This window comes from Cotesia typhae, unplaced genomic scaffold (assembly GCF_013202065.1).
Source record: "Cotesia typhae breed Kobodo isofemale line unplaced genomic scaffold, CoteBio_Ctyphae contig_17, whole genome shotgun sequence".
Classification (NCBI taxonomy): domain Eukaryota; kingdom Metazoa; phylum Arthropoda; class Insecta; order Hymenoptera; family Braconidae; genus Cotesia; species Cotesia typhae.
The window spans coordinates 754186-772903 of record NW_027423724.1 but is presented as its reverse complement, the minus strand read 5'-3'; the positions used below and the strand labels follow the sequence as shown (position 1 = coordinate 772903).

Below are 18718 nucleotides of genomic sequence, written 5' to 3'. Positions count from 1 at the left end.
CCAACAGGGAGCTATTCGAAATAGATTTTAACAATAGATTTGTAAAAATAACAGTAGTCATCATGGTAAATAGAAAAAAATTCTGAAAATCGGAATATAGAATCATTATAAGAGGGTCAAGGTGATTAAATGTACCAAGGCCCATCGGAAGATTTTCATATACTTCTCATAAAAATTTCTTCTCATCACGGGATTATAGGTGTAATAAAAAAAATTACTTTCAGGAAAGTTCGGGCCAGTTTGTTTGTCTTTGTAAGTGTGTAGCTTTCCGGTCGCATGCAGATTGAGCGTGAGCAAATCTGTCTTCACGAGAGTAAAGATTACCGGAAAGTTTACGTGAGTGCTGACGAGTTAAGACTTTTCTTAATAAAACTCTTTCGTGAGACAATTAAATCGAGTTGTGTTGTGAAACCGCAATATTCAGAGTGTATTTTAAATAACTAAATGAATCCAAAAACGAATTAAATTCACTGAAATAGTTATTTCGAAAGTAGTTCGAGAACCGCTACTTAGGACTCTAGAGGTCGTATCATCTTAATCTCTAGCTCTAGTTGTTATATTAGTAATTCTCAAACCCGAGAGGTAACCGACACGTAACAACTTATAATATATCATACATTGGTCGTAGGGACGGATTCGAACACGCTCCGAAGGAATTGGCAAACAAAAATTTTTTTTTCTACGGAAAGATCAACTCAACATCAACCAAAAATCTTCATGAACGAAGTGGAAATCAGTAAAATTTTTTTTTAATCAAATAGTCTACAAAAGTGAAAATAATTGCTCACAAGTAGACTTCAAAATAACCAAATGTTATTATTATTATTATTTTGAGTTTTACTTGTATACCGTTATCTGGTTCTAACAAAGCTGATATCCCCACTTTTTTTTGAGGATTCAACAATATCTCTACTCTATATTGCGGCTGTGGACCGAATTGTGCCTTCTGTATTGAAAACCCCAGAGAAAACCCGTGTTAGTACAGTCGGAGCTGGGTTAAGTCTACAGTGATTAATAACAAACTCTTCTTTATCGACTACTGGAGCAATAAGCCCCTCTCCTAGTGTGCAAAGGTCCCTCAAGCTAGCCAACGCCGACCTTAGTGGTCATCCATTCAAGTTGTTGCTCAAATGGGTGATCGCCCAAGTCAGACGTGTGCCGCTCGGCTATCTCTACCATTTTTAGTGGAACGCTGTGAATAAATAATGCGCGAAAAACTTCAGATAGCTCAGACTGGGATTCGAACTCAGAACCTTCCGAAGACATGTTGGCTACTATACCGTTTGAGGTACCCGATCTATACTCAATTTCTATTTCGCTTATTCTATATACATTAAGCCACACTGTCGATCTTACGGTAAGTATTTTTACAAATTAAATAATGCTGTGAAGCGGAAAGAATAGTAGTTACGGTTATTATTACCGAAAGCGTTCGTCATTCACGTAACACTAGTTTTCTTTTTTAATTTCTTATAATGTATTAGTCCGAACCGATTAGAACTGTTTACAAAATCGAAGTTTAGCCAAGCCCTTTCGAATGGCGCCAACCGCATTAAAATCGGTCAAGCCGTTCGAAAGTTATAAGGGGGTCACACACACGCACTTAGTATTTCCATTAAGGTCGTTAACAAGCTGCGCGCGCATCAGCAGTCACAGTGGTAATCATCCACTGTCAATTCCATACAAAACTGTTCGTCCGATAAAATGTTTCATTTTAAATCACAGGCTAATAAAAATAATTAAGACTTAATTTTTTTCAAAATAATTTTCTTTTGGTGTTCATTTAATCGGCGGAGAAGATTATTGTGACGTTTTTTGTTGAAAAATTTCCGCTCTTTCGAGTGATACTAATTTCTTTGTGAAAAAGTAATATTAAATATGTTAAAAAAATAAAAAATACAACTTTCGGCAATTTTTGAATTTCTTATAAATTTTCTTAATTAACTTCCGCATTGAATTAAGATCACGCGTTTTTTTTATAAAATTCTACGGAAAATTCTGGATTTTTCTATCAAAAAACATCTCCGTCGAGAATTACTTTGAACAACGCGTAAGAGTAATTACAGTAGGCTATTAGAATAAATCTTAATTTCCGTTTTGTACGAGTAATTCTAAATCTTTTTTCCTATATTTTTTATGCAAGTATTTTTTTTCCACTTGTTTTTAGACCCGCAGTGATCTCGAGAAAGAGACCTTTCATACTCAGGTTCGATGTTTCTTAGTTCACAAGCAATAGTCTGCGCCCATCTATCGTGCCAGTAACAGAGTGTGGGAGTTAACTGCAATGATTCTTAAGAAGTTGAAAGCGTCTCTAGAGTTTTTAATTTCGATTTTATACGGCTTGGACGACCTAAACAGAAAATCTAGGTGACGCCAAGAATTTTTTTCTAGCCTTTTTTAACGGAAATTTCTTAAGCAACAAACGAAAAATCTAAGAAAACGCTGCAAAATAATTGAAAACGGGAAATATAAAACATTCGATAAACGTATATTAACGTGTTCTTGGTGATCTATCTCTATCATTAAACTATATGTGATTACCATAAAATCATTGTCTGGTACTTCTTCGATGAAAGGATGCTGAATAATTTCGGCCATGGCAGGTCGATTTTCAGGATTTTTTTCTAAACATCTGAAAAAAAAAAAAAATAACACTTAAGGAATAGTTTACATCAACAAAAATGCGTATAATTGTTGTTATATAGTTGTGATTAAACTTTAGTAATTAGAATTTTCACTTCATTTATTTTACTTTATCGACAATATCTTGATTTGTAATAAACTTGATAAAGCTGCAATAAATCAGTTACAAAATGTCGCAAATCAACAATGACTTAACTCGAGTTGACTACCACTCTTCGAATATTCGTAATAAATTCAAACTTACAACACTAATATGGAATTGATTCAATCATGAACCTATTTTAAGTCGATTCAAAATCTTCGACCAATCGATTTTGAATATTGTATAGACTATCGTGCACTCAAACAACTGCTTCAAATGCTATCTAGCAAGTCGTAATTGATCAATGCATTCATTAATTATAACTATTGCACCACTCATGATGTAAAGCATCAGAGAGTTCTTACGATCGAAAGATTTTATTCGCCTCATTTTGGTAACTATTTTTGGTAGACACTACTGAAATTAATATTTATTGCTAGAAAACAAAATTGCTAAGATTAAGACAAGAAAACTTAAAAATAAGCTTTATTTCACAGTTCTTAATCCTAACAGGAATAGTACAAATAACTATTTTGATTTGTTTGTACACTACTGGAAAAAATTAAGGGATCAAAAAAAAAATTCCAAATTTTTCGGTAGTTTTCAACAGGCCGTAACTTTGAGAGAAATGGTCGTACAGGAAATAAATATCGATATCTCAGCAACCAATGATCGCACAGAAAGTTAAAGGTGGGTTTCAAGAACTTGAATGGATTCCCCTTGACGACTGTCCATTGTTTTTTGGAAAAAAAATTTTTTCTTTCCGTCACATGAATTTGAAAATGCAACAAAAAAAGGGCTTTTAGTGGTTTTTTGGAAAATCAAGCGCTGGATCGAAAATATTGAGGAAACCACTAATGTTAAGTACGCCTTTTACAGTTCAATATGTCCACAAAAACCCTACAAAGAATCAAATTAATCCAGCCAGCCGTTTTTTTGTTTCACTTGATCGAATTTTTGAAAAAATTAAAGGACCACGTTTTTGCTCTGAAAAGCTCATAATTTTTAAAAATGAGAAAAAAATGGTTTTTTCGAGCTTTTTCCACATTTTCGTTCCAAAAGTGCTTAAATTTTCAAAAAAAAAAATTAAAAAAAAAAATTTTCAAAAAAAAAAATTTTCGAAAAATTAAAAAAAAATTTTTTTGGAAAAATTTTTTTAACAAGTTAAGGAAACTCAAGAAACCATCGCCCAATGATTTTTATCACCTTTCCACCGCTGCATTCCTTGATTCTACTGATCTCCTTTTAATTAAATTAATAAAAAAATTAATACCCCCAATCGAATTTCGATTTTTTCATACGCTTTTCGGAGTTTTTTTTTTCTTTTCTTTTTGTGAATCCTTAGCAAATCGCTTCATTCAACAGTTTTTTTCAAAACTAATCCCTCTGCGCTAAAAAAAATTTTTTTTAATTTTTTGGTCAAAATTGAAAATTTCTGACTTTTGATTCTCAATCATGGTTAGACGACATTTATCGGAAGTGGAAGTCGCTCGGTTAGTGACTCTTATTGACGAAGGTTACACTCAACATGCAGTTGCTATCCGGATGGGTGTAAGTCATACTGTCGTATCTCGAGCTTATACCAGATACCAAGAGACGAATCAATATCATCGTCGCCCCGGACAAGGTCGCCATCGAGTCACTAATGCCCGCGATGATCGAACAATTGTTAGAGAAGTTCGACGACAACCTTTCGTCAATGCGAATATTGTCGCTCGAAACTTCCCCAATCGCAGACAACAGCAACAACAACAGCAACAGCGACGACGGCATCAAGTGCGAAACATTTGCTCTCGAACAATCATCAACCGTCTTCGTGAAACTGGGTTACACGCACGACATCCTAATCGTGTACCCCTGTTGACAGCAAGACATCGTCGAGCTCGTTTAGCGTATGCTTACGATCATCGAAATTGGAACTTGAGGGAATGGACAAATGTTTTATTCACTGATGAGTCTCGTTTTAATCTGTATGGCAACGATCGACGTCCTCTCGTTTGGCGCCGTCGTGGAGAACGTTTTCGCCAGAACTTTGTCCGTCCAGTCGTTGCCTACGGCGGTGGATCAGTTATGGTGTGGGGCGGCGTTTCACGAAATTGGAGAACACCTTTGGTAATTGTACGTGAAAATTTGACAGCTAGACGTTACATCGACCAAATTTTAAGGCCCATTGTTCTGCGCAGACGACAACGTCTGAGGTCGTTCATATTGATGCAAGATAATGCACGTCCACACACAGCCAACATTACCCGGCGCTTCTTTGAGCGGCATGACATCACATTGTTGCGACACCCAGCAATGAGTCCAGATCTCAACCCCCTAGAGCACGTTTGGGACATAATGGGCCGTCGGTTGCGCAGAGAGTATCCAAATTTGCAGAACTTAGCTGCTTTGGAGCGCGCGCTTCAGCACATTTGGAATACCATTCCGCAGCCTCAAATTACGGTCTGCATAAACATGGCTGAACGTTTGAGAGCCGTTATTGAAAACAGGGGTGGTAATACCCGGTATTGAACCAACAAAAACCTTCAGAGAATGAATTTGGAGTCATTAAATACGGTGGAACTGACGAGCCACCGGGTCTCAATTCTCCTGAAATACCTTACACACACACACACACACACACACACACACACACACACACACACACACACACACACACACACACACACACACACACACACACACACACACACACACACACACACACACACACACACACACACACACACACACACACACACACACACACACACACACACACACACACACACACACACACACACACACACACACACACACACACACACACACACACACACACACACACACACACACACACACAGAGAGAGAGAGAGAGAAGCGTAAATCCGACCGTGCGACCTCCACGTGGTACGCTTTGGATAACGCTAATGCCGGCGGTAATTGTTTTCTTAAACTTTTCAAGAGAAAAAATTTCAAAAAAAATTTTTTTTTTAATTTTTTTTTTTTTTCAATTTAAGCACTTTCTGGAACAAAAATGTGGAAAAAGCTCGAAAGAACAATTTTTTTTCTCATTTTTAAAAATTATGAGCTTTTCAGAGCAAAAAACGTGATCCTTTAATTTTTTCAAAAATTCGATCAAGTGAAACAAAAAACGGCTGGCTGGATTAATTTGATTCTTTGTAGGGTTTTTGTGGACATATTGAACTGTAAAAGGCGTACTTAACATTAGTGGTTTCCTCAATATTTTCGATCCAGCGCTTGATTTTCCAAAAAACCACTAAAAGCCCTTTTTTTGTTGCATTTTCAAATTCATGTGACGGAAAGAAAAAAATTTTTTCGAAAAAACAATGGACAGTCGTTAAGGGAATTCATTCAAGTTCTTGAAACCCACCTTTAACTTTCTGTGCGATCATTGGTTGCTGAGATATCGATAATCAAAGACAAAAAGATCCTTTTCCATTTGAAGACCGATATCTCAGCGAGGAGTGGACGTATCAGGATGTTTAAAAAAGAAATTAAAGCTAAATGAACAAAGTATCCGATCCTTATGGTGGTTAAGCTAAAAAAATTTTTCGACGCCCGTAGACCGAAAAAAAAACTAAAAAATTTTTGAGAATTTTTTTGTTGCTGGTTTTTTCTACGATTACTCAGAAACCGCGGAGGCTACAAAATTTTGAAGTTCTAATCCAAAAACTAGACACTTGGAGCTACAATTTCCTTTTTTTTTATTTCCTGTACGACTATTTCTCTCAAAGTTACGGCCTGTTGAAAACTACCAAAAAATTTGGAATTTTTTTTTGATCCCTTAATTTTTTCCAGTAGTGTAGTATGTGCCATAGGTACTATTGTGTAAAAAATGTGATTCTAATCTCAGTAAGATTAGGTCAGTGCTTTCAGAGACATCATATACGTCAACCAGAAAATCACAGGAAGAAAATTTCTGTTTTCACGTCGATTTGGAGAAATCGATTTTTCATCATATCATGACAGTTCGAGGTCCTAAAAAGCCATTCTTACTATTTTATTCATGATTTCAGTATGACTATGTATCGAAAGCATTCGCGGTCAAAGAACGTATGCTTATCACAATCAGTTTCATTCGGATAGTACTTATACTTTCGGCCAACTATTGAATAAAGGCCTACTATTGAATTGTATGCGTTGGGCGGGCCATTACTTAAAAATCATTGCGTCAGAAAAAAGTTAATCTCATTATGATTACGAGTGAACTGGACTCCGATGATCGGAATCATTCATGCTGGCAATCTGGTCTTGTCGTATGTTTTCTATTGGCAAGGTGCGCGATGACAATGACATCTGATGGCCGCATTAAATCACGCTCGAAAGCCGTGGGAGAGGTGTAATATTATTAATAAAAATTTTTTATTCTTAGTAAAAAAATATATTTATAAATCTGGTCAGCGATGTAAAAGTGAAAAAAATTTTTTTGTAGTTTTTTTATAATTTCTCAAAATCTACCGATTCAAATCGGTTCAAATTTTTGGGAAATCTAAGTTTGGTCAAGCCCTTTCGAATGGCACCAACCGCGATGAAATCGGTTGAGCCATTCAAAAGTTATAAAAGGGTTACACACACACAAACACAAACACACACGCACACACACGCGCACACGCACACGCACGCGCACGCGAACACACACACACAGGCATCATCGCGAGAATAGTCAGGGAAGCTTCGTAGGACCTCAAAACGTCAAGATCTGATGAGAACTCGATTTTCGAAAAACGGGGTGAAACCAATAACTTCCCGATTTTTGAAAATTTTCAATTCTCTTAGCTAGAAGTTAAAAATGAATTAATAAATATATATATATATATATATATATATATATATATATATATATATATATATATATATATATATTGTAACGGAGTACACGGGACCTTCCTTATCCGGGGAAGGTCTTCGATCCGAGTTATAATTATCGACCAATTCTCCAGGGCGCTGTGCTCCGAAGTACTCGCGCCAATAGTCTTAAGCTAGTAAGTAAGTCCCCGAGAGGGTAGCGCCGGCGCTGAGAGAGAGAGAGAGAGAGAGTGGGGAAGAGAGAGCCAAGAAGAAACAAACCAACAAATTTTGGTAAGTTTGATTGTGTTCGAACGATCGAAGAATCGACATCGCAAACATCTTACTCAGAATAAAATATTCCCTGAGAATTAAGTTACGAAGTGGCGATTCAGGACCGTGCTGACAATAAGACCTCATCGAGGAAAACATCAAGGAAAAACGAGAAATCTGGAAGTAAGAGCGTCGAGGGATTTTGAGGAAAGAAAAACCCAAGAAGACTCCAGGTACAATAAATATGTCTAAATAGATTCTCGGTGAAGTGACATTAGCCAGGCCTTATGTCGGCTGGAGGTTATCGCCATTTCGTGTTCGATCACAATCATTAGTTTTTAAATAAAAGTTTAATTAATTAATCTTGCCAAAATTTAAGCAATTGGTTTAGTCAATAATTGAGCACTCGTTACTTGAACTAAAGTCTGAATAAAGTTAAGAATAAATTTAAGAACAAGTCAGAAATGAAATAACTAGATATTTAATTAATAATACCAGGAATTATTTCGGGTTATTAATTAAACACGTAGGCAGAGTCGGGATTAATCTTCCTAGGAATTATTTCAGTTTGTTAATTCATGATTTTGGTGTCACGTGAAAATTTGAACTCTGGTAATTGAGTTTGAGTAAAATTAGTTAATTTTGTGTCAATTAAAATCATTAAAATAATTTCAGTAAAATATTTTAGTAAAATCATCAGAAGTTAAAATTAATTAAAAACAATATAAATAATTTGGAACGAATTTTAATTGTGTGAAATAAAATAGAAGTAAAATTAGAATCGTAAAAAATCGTTAGAATAATTGTTAAAATCATTTAGATAAAAGTGGAAAATAAATCAGTTGTAAATTTCACTTGAAGAAAAATTCAACAAAAGTTGGGAGAGTCCGCCATCTTGTTTCGAGCTAAAACGCTGAGTAAAGGACACGCAAGGTCGAGACTAAAAATCTCAAGGCGTTGTAAGGTGAAATATAATCCCCAAAATTAAAATAAAATAAATTTCAAGTTTCAAACAACATAAAGAAAGTAAAGAAAGTAATTTAGCAAAAATAAAATAAACTCAGTTATTCAGAGACAAGTAAAATAATTTAGTTAAAATTGAGTGAAATAAAACTAATTGCCAATTTCTTAATTCAGAGATTAAAACTAAATAAATTAATTAATTAACTCTGACAAATAATTTGGACAAAACGTAAACAAGTAAATAAAATAAATTACAAAATTCGGCAAAATGCTATTCGAAGAAAACAATTAATAAAATGAAACTAAATTAATTTTACGGAAATTAATTAAAGTAATTAAGTAAAATTTTATAATAAAATATGGCGTAATAAAATCGACAAAAGTAAAATAAATTTGTAAGAATACTAGGACGTAGCGAATATTTTGTCGGCAGATTATTAAGACCTCTGTCATCAAATTTTAATCTATTAATACGAGATACGAAGACCTCTTAGTATTAAATATTTATTGTTGTATTATTAAGACCACGGCAGTAAATTAGTTAAGAATTTTAACAAGAAAATTAATCGCTATAGGAATTTGGATTGGGAATGAATGGAAAATTTATTCAAAAGAAAATTTAATTTGGATTTAGAAAATTTAATAATCAGATTTAATTTGGAAAATAAAAGTAAATAATAGTCTTAGAAAATAATTAACAAAGTATGGAAATTTTAATTAGTGTGTTTGAATGATAATAATTATATTGTGGGTGCGTGTGGAAAATTATGAAACTATGAAACTATAGCAAATTATGGAAAATGGAAATTATGGAAAATTATGGAAAATTGAAAAATGAAGGAAAATAATTAGAAACCGCGGTATGGTCGCTCCATAAGAGGGTACCGTCGAGAATAAGCAACTATGATAGAAACCGCGGTATAGTCGCTCCATAAAAGGGTATCGTCGGGATTAGCCACTATGATAGGAAACCGTCTTATAAACGGGAATAGGACCTAGGATTAAGTGTTAATTAATTGTAAGGGGAATATCATTGTAATGGGTGTGTTAAATAAATTGAAAAATGAATTTCTTTGATGATTTCTGTTTTCTTCCCAGCAATCTCTCACGACCTTGTAGAACTTACTCCATGCTCTGGTCCAGTTTCTGGATACTGTGTCTAAAAATCCAGTGGCGCCCTAAATAAATTTAGGGGTGACCAAAGAGGACGAGTGGACTTTTTTTTTTAAAAGAGAATTACACCGTTTCAATATATATATATATATATATATATATATATATATATATATATATATATATATATATATATATATATATATATATATAGGTGGGTCAAAAAAATCGAATAATTTATTTTTGATTTTATACTCTGAAAAATAGGTTCGTAGACACCTAAAAAGAATTCTCTCCAAGTATAAGCTCTTAATTATAACGGGAAGGTCCTCCGCTTTGCGGGTTTCTATTTTTTCGAATAATCAGATAAAAAAATTTATATCTCGCTTCCAACTGCTTGGAAAAATATTCCGTGGCATAGATTTTGTGAGAAATTGAATGCTTTACAAAAAGGTCTCTTATGACTTTTTCAAAAACTCAACCGATTAAAAGATATTCATAGTTGAAGTTTGGCTATTTTAAGGAAAATATTCGTTTTTATTATGAATTTTATAAGTCGATGAAAAAAAATTATTTCGGATTGCGGAACTCATGATTTTGTAGGAAATTTACTGCTCTACAAAAATGGTCTCTTATGATTTTTTGATTAAGTGAAGCCGTTACGAGATATTCATCGTCAAACATTAACGAATATCAATATTTCCAGTTTTTGATCAATAATTCGATAAATTTTAATTTAAACTATGAGTTTCAGGAAAATTTACATAAATTTGAGTTTCGATCGATAAAGAAATGTTATAAACAATTTTTTTAATATTGTTTTCAGTCTTGAGCAATTACAAATCTTTTAGCTTTAGAATCTGTACCTTCACGAGTATTAACAGCTTCAACAATACTTTTTTTTACTTCTAATGGAACGCCATCGTCAAACAGTGATAAAATGGCAAGTTCATCGCTCAAATACCATAAGTGCGAAATCATTTTTTCACACGTAGCTGAAGAAATCAAAGGATTGATATGTTTGTACTCCAATAAATTTTTCATAAACTGCAAGTCATGATAAGCAGCAGTTGTTGCAGAAGTTGATGAAAACCAAGCTTTTAAATACAATGTGACTATAAAAATACAGAAATGACGAAGACCATGCAATTCTTTCTGAGAGAGTTTGAATTCATCTCTGAATAGATACATTTTCAAACTATAAATGGCCTTAGCCATCCATCTAGCATGATGAACAGCACCAGGACGTTTGAAAGAAATCTTTTCTTGAGGCATTTCTCCAAGGAAAATCAATGATAATTCCAATAATTCTTTATCTAACTTATTATAACATTTCTTTATCGATCGAAACTCAAATTTATGTAAATTTTCCTGAAACTCATAGTTTAAATTAAAATTTATCGAATTATTGATCAAAAACTGGAAATATTGATATTCGTTAATGTTTGACGATGAATATCTCGTAACGGCTTCACTTAATCAAAAATCATAAGAGACCATTTTTGTAGAGCAGTAAATTTCCTACAAAATCATGAGTTCCGCAATCCGAAATAATTTTTTTCATCGACTTATAAAATTCATAATAAAAACGAATATTTTCCTTAAAATAGCCAAACTTCAACTATGAATATCTTTTAATCGGTTGAGTTTTTGAAAAAGTCATAAGAGACCTTTTTGTAAAGCATTCAATTTCTCACAAAATCTATGCCACGGAATATTTTTCCAAGCAGTTGGAAGCGAGATATAAATTTTTTTATCTGAATATTCAAAAAAAATAGAAACCCGCAAAGGGGGGGACCTTCCCGTTATAATTAAGAGCTTATACTTAGAGAGAATTCTTTTTAGGTGTCTACGAACCTATTTTTCAGAGTATAAAGTCAAAAATAAATTATTCGATTTTTTTGACCCACCTAATATATATATATATATATATATATATATATATATATATATATATATATATATATATATATATATATATATATATATTGTAACAGGCCGCTTTTAGCGTCACCTGTTAATAAGTTGTTTCCTTATTTAAGTTTAATTTTATTTTAAAATAAAAAATTTTCCAGTTGTGCGGAAGGTCATTGGTTAGATTCGCCGCGACCGAGTCGCCCTCGCGCGGGTAAAACCGATCGAAGCTCAACTGCGCGCGAAATAAATTTAAATTGCGGTTAATCATTTGAGTTAGATAATAAGTTAGTTTTAAGATAAGAAGTATTGTTCGGTATGATAGACGACGGCCAATTTACCCGAGAAGAGGATCATCGACGAGCATCATCGACGTGGGATAACCCCAAGAGAATCAAAAAACGGATCAAAACGTCGATCAAACGACGGACTGGTCAGTCTACGGGGCTGAACGAGTGGTGCAGGCGCGGAGTTGTCGAGCTGGCTGTTGAGCGAGCCAATGCTCCTGCCAATATATCAAATAAGTCGATATTGGAAAATTGGACAGGCAGAGCCATCTCTAGAGCGTCAAGAGAATCAAGGGCCCAGAGAGAGGGGAGTGCAGCCAGGTGGGCAACAACCAAGCCATGTTTCCTGCTTCCACGTGTTCCCGCGACAATAAACGGACGCTGATTTTTTGAGGTTGCTTTTACACTGCGATTTTTCTTGGATGGTTTTGTCAGTTGCTGTACACTTGTTTTTTTTTTTGTTACTTATTGATTGAAAGTAATTATTACGACGACGTGAATAATAATTAAGTATCCTTGCGACGGATTATCGATAATTTTGAGCAATAACCTACGACGTGAGAGTTGATGTGTCAACTATTGTGACCGACGCAATTTCCATTGTTGGAAATTTCTTTTTTTTTCTTGTACATCACACCGTGTTGTGACTCGGAGGTCAATTCGACGTGGAAGCCGAGGACGACGGAGCCGTGCGACCCAGCCAGGACGATAGCTATCTGCTGTATTTTTCATTGCTGTACTTTTTTTTTGGGAGAACGACGCCTTCTACCAGGGTAAGTGGTCTCGTCTTTGAAAAATCTCGTGGGATTCAACTACTCGGACGAGGAGTACGAGTGACTTAATTTTTTTTTTGTTGTTAATTTTTTTTTTTAATTTAATTTTGTTTTGGTGCATTTATTCTGGAGATTATCCCACGAGGAATTTCTGGTACCAATACTAATTGTTGTAGTGATTATTCACATTCCTATGTGTGACTGTCATAATCCCGATTATTGAACTTCGGTCGTGCAGGTAATGCGCCGGTTAAGAATTTTGTGTTGACAAAATCAATTTAATTAATTACAAAAAATTTCGACGCTAAATTTGTTGGGAATATTTCATACGTATTTTGGATAACTACATTTATTGCGACGGTGTCTGAGGTATCAAGGATACTTTATTTGTTTAACTTAATTAATTAATATTGATTAAAAATTTTTTGTGACGATTAATTTATCCAATTTAATTCAGTATGCGTAATTAAACAATTTTGTGACGAATAATGTGTTGGATTTAATGAATTATTATTAATGAAGAATTTTTATTTAATTTAATCACGATTATTAACTAATAATTGTGCGACGATTAATTTGCCTAATCTAATTAATTATTGTCAATTAGGTTTCTTTTGTTATTGCGTTGAAATAAACTGTTGGTTAATTATAAATTACTAATCGCACAATTTAGCAACGATTAATTTGTTGACTTAGTTATTAATTAACAATTAAAGTATTTGCGACGAGACACAGTCAATTTAAATAATTACGAGTAAGTACACCATTGTGCGACAATTAATTGTGGAACTCAACTAATTATTGTGAGTTAATGTTTGTGACGGTTATTTTTTTTTTTGATTTATTTAATTATGATTGAAATTAATTGCGACTTTGATTTTAGTTCTTGCAAAAATTTAATTACGATCTATTAAATTAATCGCGGCATACGATTTTGGTTTATTTTTGGGAATCTTATTGTTAATGGATGAATTGTGAGTTTGATATTGAGGTTCTTTGGACATTTATTTTTGTTAATTAAATTCTTGCGGCTTGTTCTTCAACGAAGCTAATTATTAATAATTGAATTAAGTGCGGCGTGCGAAATTTAATCCATTGATTATTGTGATTTTGTTATTCCGGCGACCATTTATTTTATTTGTCAATAAATTAGAAATAATACTAAGATTTCGGCGAATTATTAGTACCCGGACGAACGTCCTAGTTCCTCTTTAATTTAGGTTGCACCTTTTACCCGCCACCCCGACGAAGAGTCTCGGTCCGAGTAAGCCGGACACGACGTGAGTGTTGCCTAGCTCCTCGCGCCCAACAATAATAAAGCAGGTAGGCCAAATTTATTTATCTCGGACTTCGGCCTCGCTAACGCATGAGGTCGAAAAACCCGTTAGAATATATATATATATATATATATTAGGGTGCTTTTTTTTTTGCGACTATTTTTTTTTTTCGCTCCCATCCCGAAATTTTGTTGGAAATACACACAAAAAAATTCCCTGAAAGTTTGAGCCCTTAATATTAATATTAAGTACTCCTACACAGCGTGTGAAGATTTCCCATTTGAAATATACGAGAACTTTCATTTTTTTTTTTTTTAATTTCTATAGCTCAGTGGCATTTCATAGCATCGCTTTGACCATGGACGGGTTTTTTTCAGAATTGAATGCTCTACAAAAGTGTCCATTGTCGCGAAGTCGTAACTCATACTGATGGGGTCGTACGGACCGCCAAACCGAATTTTTCATAGAATTCTTGTTTTTTCACTCATTGTCTCATAAACAACAAGACATACAGAAAAAATGTAAATGATAATTTTGTAGGAAATTCAATTCTCTACAAAAAAGGTCCTTACCACCAAATCAGTAAGATCGATATTTTCTCAGATATTAGTCATTGAAGTTTACGTAGCATTGAATTTCCACAAAAAGTTGAATCAAATCTTAAAAAATATTGATTTTTTTATTCGTATCATAATTATAATTAGTAATTACTTATTGATTAAGTTGCAAATTCAACGAAAAAAATTTTTAATTGCATTTTTCTGATGTTTTTTTATTTTTAAATAAATTTCTCATTTAAATCACACCATAATATTTGAATTTATCATTTAATAATTCAATTTTAATGAAATTCTAGCTAAAAATATATTGTGTATGATCATTACGAAGAATATGGGATGTTTCTTTGTTGCTGTGTATTGTGATACTAATTAATTGCGGTTTATTTTTATTGCTCTAGTAGTACTACTGAGTTTTCACTTGACCTTGAATGCGTTCAACAAATTTCCCCTTTAATTGCAGCGCTTTCTTTGTTTTCGCATACTAATCCCGCGAGAGTAAGAACAAAGCTTAGTGTGCATTGATCAGTGTGACGCCGTTGTATGTATACTTTGTTAAATTTGAGGTTAGATCGACTTTAACAATCATTAAAATGAGTGAAAAAATTGGTAATAAAACTTGGAATTATTTAATTGGATTTGAACGAAGCCAAATAAATAATAATAAGCTGCCTTCGTATCGTGACTTACTGAATTTGTTTATGTATAAACATCAGTCTTTAAAATTAACTATTCGAAATAGTGCTACTAGTGTTATTAACGATACTAATACTATTTGGGCTAGTTTCAAGATTCCAACTATACGTCCTCAGCACAGTCTTGCGAAGTTGGAAAAATTTTATGCCGAATATATAAAAGTGAAGACACATCATAAGAGGGAAAAAAGATCGAAAGCACAAAAACAGAATGTTGAAAAGTTTAACCAAAAACTAGATAAATTGTTCGATATTTACAATTCCACAATGGTTAAGAATTTGCCAAAAGAGCAGCAACAATGTCTGAATGAGTGTCAAAAGGGAAAAAGCAATCTTCACTCGCCCGTTACTACTTTCTTGCCGGTGGAAACTTTTCAGAATAAATCTGATACTGAACAGGAGATAGCAAATGAAGATAATGAGAACAATACAGACGAATTTGGTTAGTTTCTTCTCACATACAACTATAAATTATCAAGCTCAACAATCAATCATTTTTTAATAATCGAAAACAATTTCTTATAATTTAGACTCATATTTTTTCTACTTACTTGTAAAATTTAATTCGCATTAAAATTCTAATTTTCTTAACCTCATTTTCTGAAAATTGAATTCTATATAATTTTTCAATATTTTAAAATTTGTATCAAGTAAATCTGAATAAGTGAGATAAATCAAAATTTATTTAATTTAATCTAACGCGCCAAAAGAAGTATAACTTCAAAAAATTTGTTTTCGATTTTTTTGCAGTCGAAAATCCCCACGCTATTAAAAAATTGAAGTCACTGTAACCAATAAATTTAAAATACATATCATTTTATCTTATTTTTATTGGGTAAAATTGACGGAAACTCAATTCAAAGAATATCTTTGCTTCTGAATAACAGAAGCTGAATATAAAATTTGAAAAATGTTTTAATCGATTGGGTTTATTTATTTAATTCTGAAAAAATTGTTTTAGGCATGAAATTATCGCAACATTCGATGCCAGCAAGTTTTTGTAGTCTATCATCAAATTCCAGTGGATTGAAACGAACATATTCTGATTTTGAGAATGAACTCCCTGTACCTCGTAAAAAGAAAAAAATCAATATTTTAACTCCAGAACTTGTATCAGCTTTAGATCGCACTGGAACTAGTGATAGAGATGCAATGTTTATCATTGCAGCTGTTATAGAAAGTCTGGGATTAGATATTGATAAATATAATGTGAGTTATTCTTCTATTCGCAATGCACGTATTTCTAAGAGAGAAGAAATTGTCGATGCAATTAAAAAAGAAGAAATAGACGAATCTTGCGTAGTTCATTGGGATGGAAAAATGCTACCTACAGGACAAGGAACATCAAAAGCAGAACGGCTCTCGATACACATTTCAGGAATAAGTGGCGAAAAATTTTTAGAAGCTCCGTTGCTTTCTGACGGCACAGGTATAAGACAAGCTTCAGCCGTATTTCAGGCTCTGACGACACGCAATATTTGCGATAATATTAAAGGAATGTGTTTCGATACGACTGCTTCAAACACAGCTAAATTGTCAGATTGTTAAATTACATTTTCAAACCTACGCTAGTCATAATAATTAAAGGATATAATAAGAAGTCTAAATTTTTGGGTGTTTTTCAAAGAGCTGTAACTTCGAATAGAATGATTGTAGAGCAAAAACAAAAAAAAGCAAATAGTAGCTCTAAGTGTCTAGTTTTTAGATACGACCCTGACAATTTTTATATCACGTTTGAGTCGGGAGAAATGCTGAAGAAACTACAAGAAAAAAATTTTCCAAATTTTTTCTTGTCTAAAAAAAGGTCTACGGGCTTCAAAAATGTTTTTCCATTCTTTCACTCAAAAACGCTTGCAAAAATTTAATGTCCTTTTATTTGACAGAATTAGAAAGCCTGTGCGATGATTTGCCGCGGAGTTATCGTCAATCAAAGCGCAAAGAAGTTCTTTTTAACTTTGATAATTAATAACTCTGGGAATAATGGTCGTATGAGAAATTGAAGGAGAGTTTTAAAAACTACACGATATTTTCTATGAGATTCAGAGAATGGCTTTTGACAAAAAAATTTTTTTAATTGAAAATTCAAATCTCAATGAAAAAGATTTTTTTCTTAAGAATCTTTATTTTTCAATCAAAAAGATTGATTTTTTAGAAATTTGAAAAAAAAACAAAAATTTCAAGAAAATAAATAAAAATTGAGAAATTGCTCACAATGGCGATTTTTGCGAAAACAAAAAATTTGAAGCTTCGGGACACTATGGAACAAAAAATCGCAGCACTTTGAATTTTCCAGGGATTTTAGGAGATACTTTAAGGTTAAAAAATTACCCATGAAATTTTTCGTTCATCCATTTTATCCAAAGTTATACCAAGTTATCCAAATATCTTTAATTATGCAAATTTTTGTCTTTTTTTCAGTCAAAATTTTCAATTCAGAAAAAATTTTCTCGTCAAAAACAATTCTCTGTATCTCATAGAAAATATCGTGTAGTTTTCAAAACCCTTTTTGATTTCACATACGATCATTATTCCCAGAGTTATTGTTTATCAAAAGTAAAAAGAACTTTTTTGCTTTGATGACGATAACTCCGCGGCAAATAATCTCACAGGCTTTTTGATTTTGTCAAATAAACGGGCATTAAATTTTCTAAAAGAGCTTTTGAGTAAAAGAATGAAAAAACATTTTTGAAGCCGGTAGACCTTTTTTTAGACAAGAAAAAATTTGGAAAATTTTTTTTTTTATAGTTTCCTTAGGACTTCTTCAGACTTAAACGTGATAAAAAATTGTCATGATCGTATTTGAAAACTAGACACTTAGAGCAACTATTTGCTTGTTTTCTGTTTTTGCTCTGCGATCATTTTATTCGGAGTTACAGCTCGTTGAAAAATTCCCAAAAATTTAGAATTTTTTTATGTCCCATAATTTTTGTGACTAGTGTATATTTTTATCAACCATTTCAATCAAAACAGATAATGTTTTTTTTTTTAAGGTGACACCAAAGGTGCTTGTCCTTTACTAGAGAAAAAAATTGGTCGTGATTTATTATACCTTGCTTGTCATCATCATACGTCAGAGTTGATGTTACGAAATGTAGCAGAGGTTGCTTGGCCAGCCACAAATGGTCCAAATGTACCTATTTTTAAACGATTTAGAGACAATTGGGATAACATTGATAAAGTAGTATATGAAATCGGTTCCAATGATGAACATATTACCGACATTTTGAACGACAAAAAAAAAGACATTCTCGATTTTATTGACAATCAATTAAAGGTATGAATTAATTCAATTTTACATTAATAATTGTGTATTTAAATGATGAACTAGTTTTTGACACATTTTTGTGTGT

General features: G+C 33.0%; 1 protein-coding gene across 1 annotated transcript in view; it reads right to left on the bottom strand.

Annotated features, from left to right (window-relative positions):
* Positions 1-18718, bottom strand: part of Ninac (STKc_myosinIII_N_like and MYSc_Myo21 domain-containing protein ninaC) — a 1002000-nt gene that overhangs the window by 609092 nt on the left and 374190 nt on the right. Inside the window, 1 exon segment of the mRNA XM_074259010.1 lies at positions 2542-2632. Coding sequence (XP_074115111.1) covers positions 2542-2632 — 91 coding nt within the window.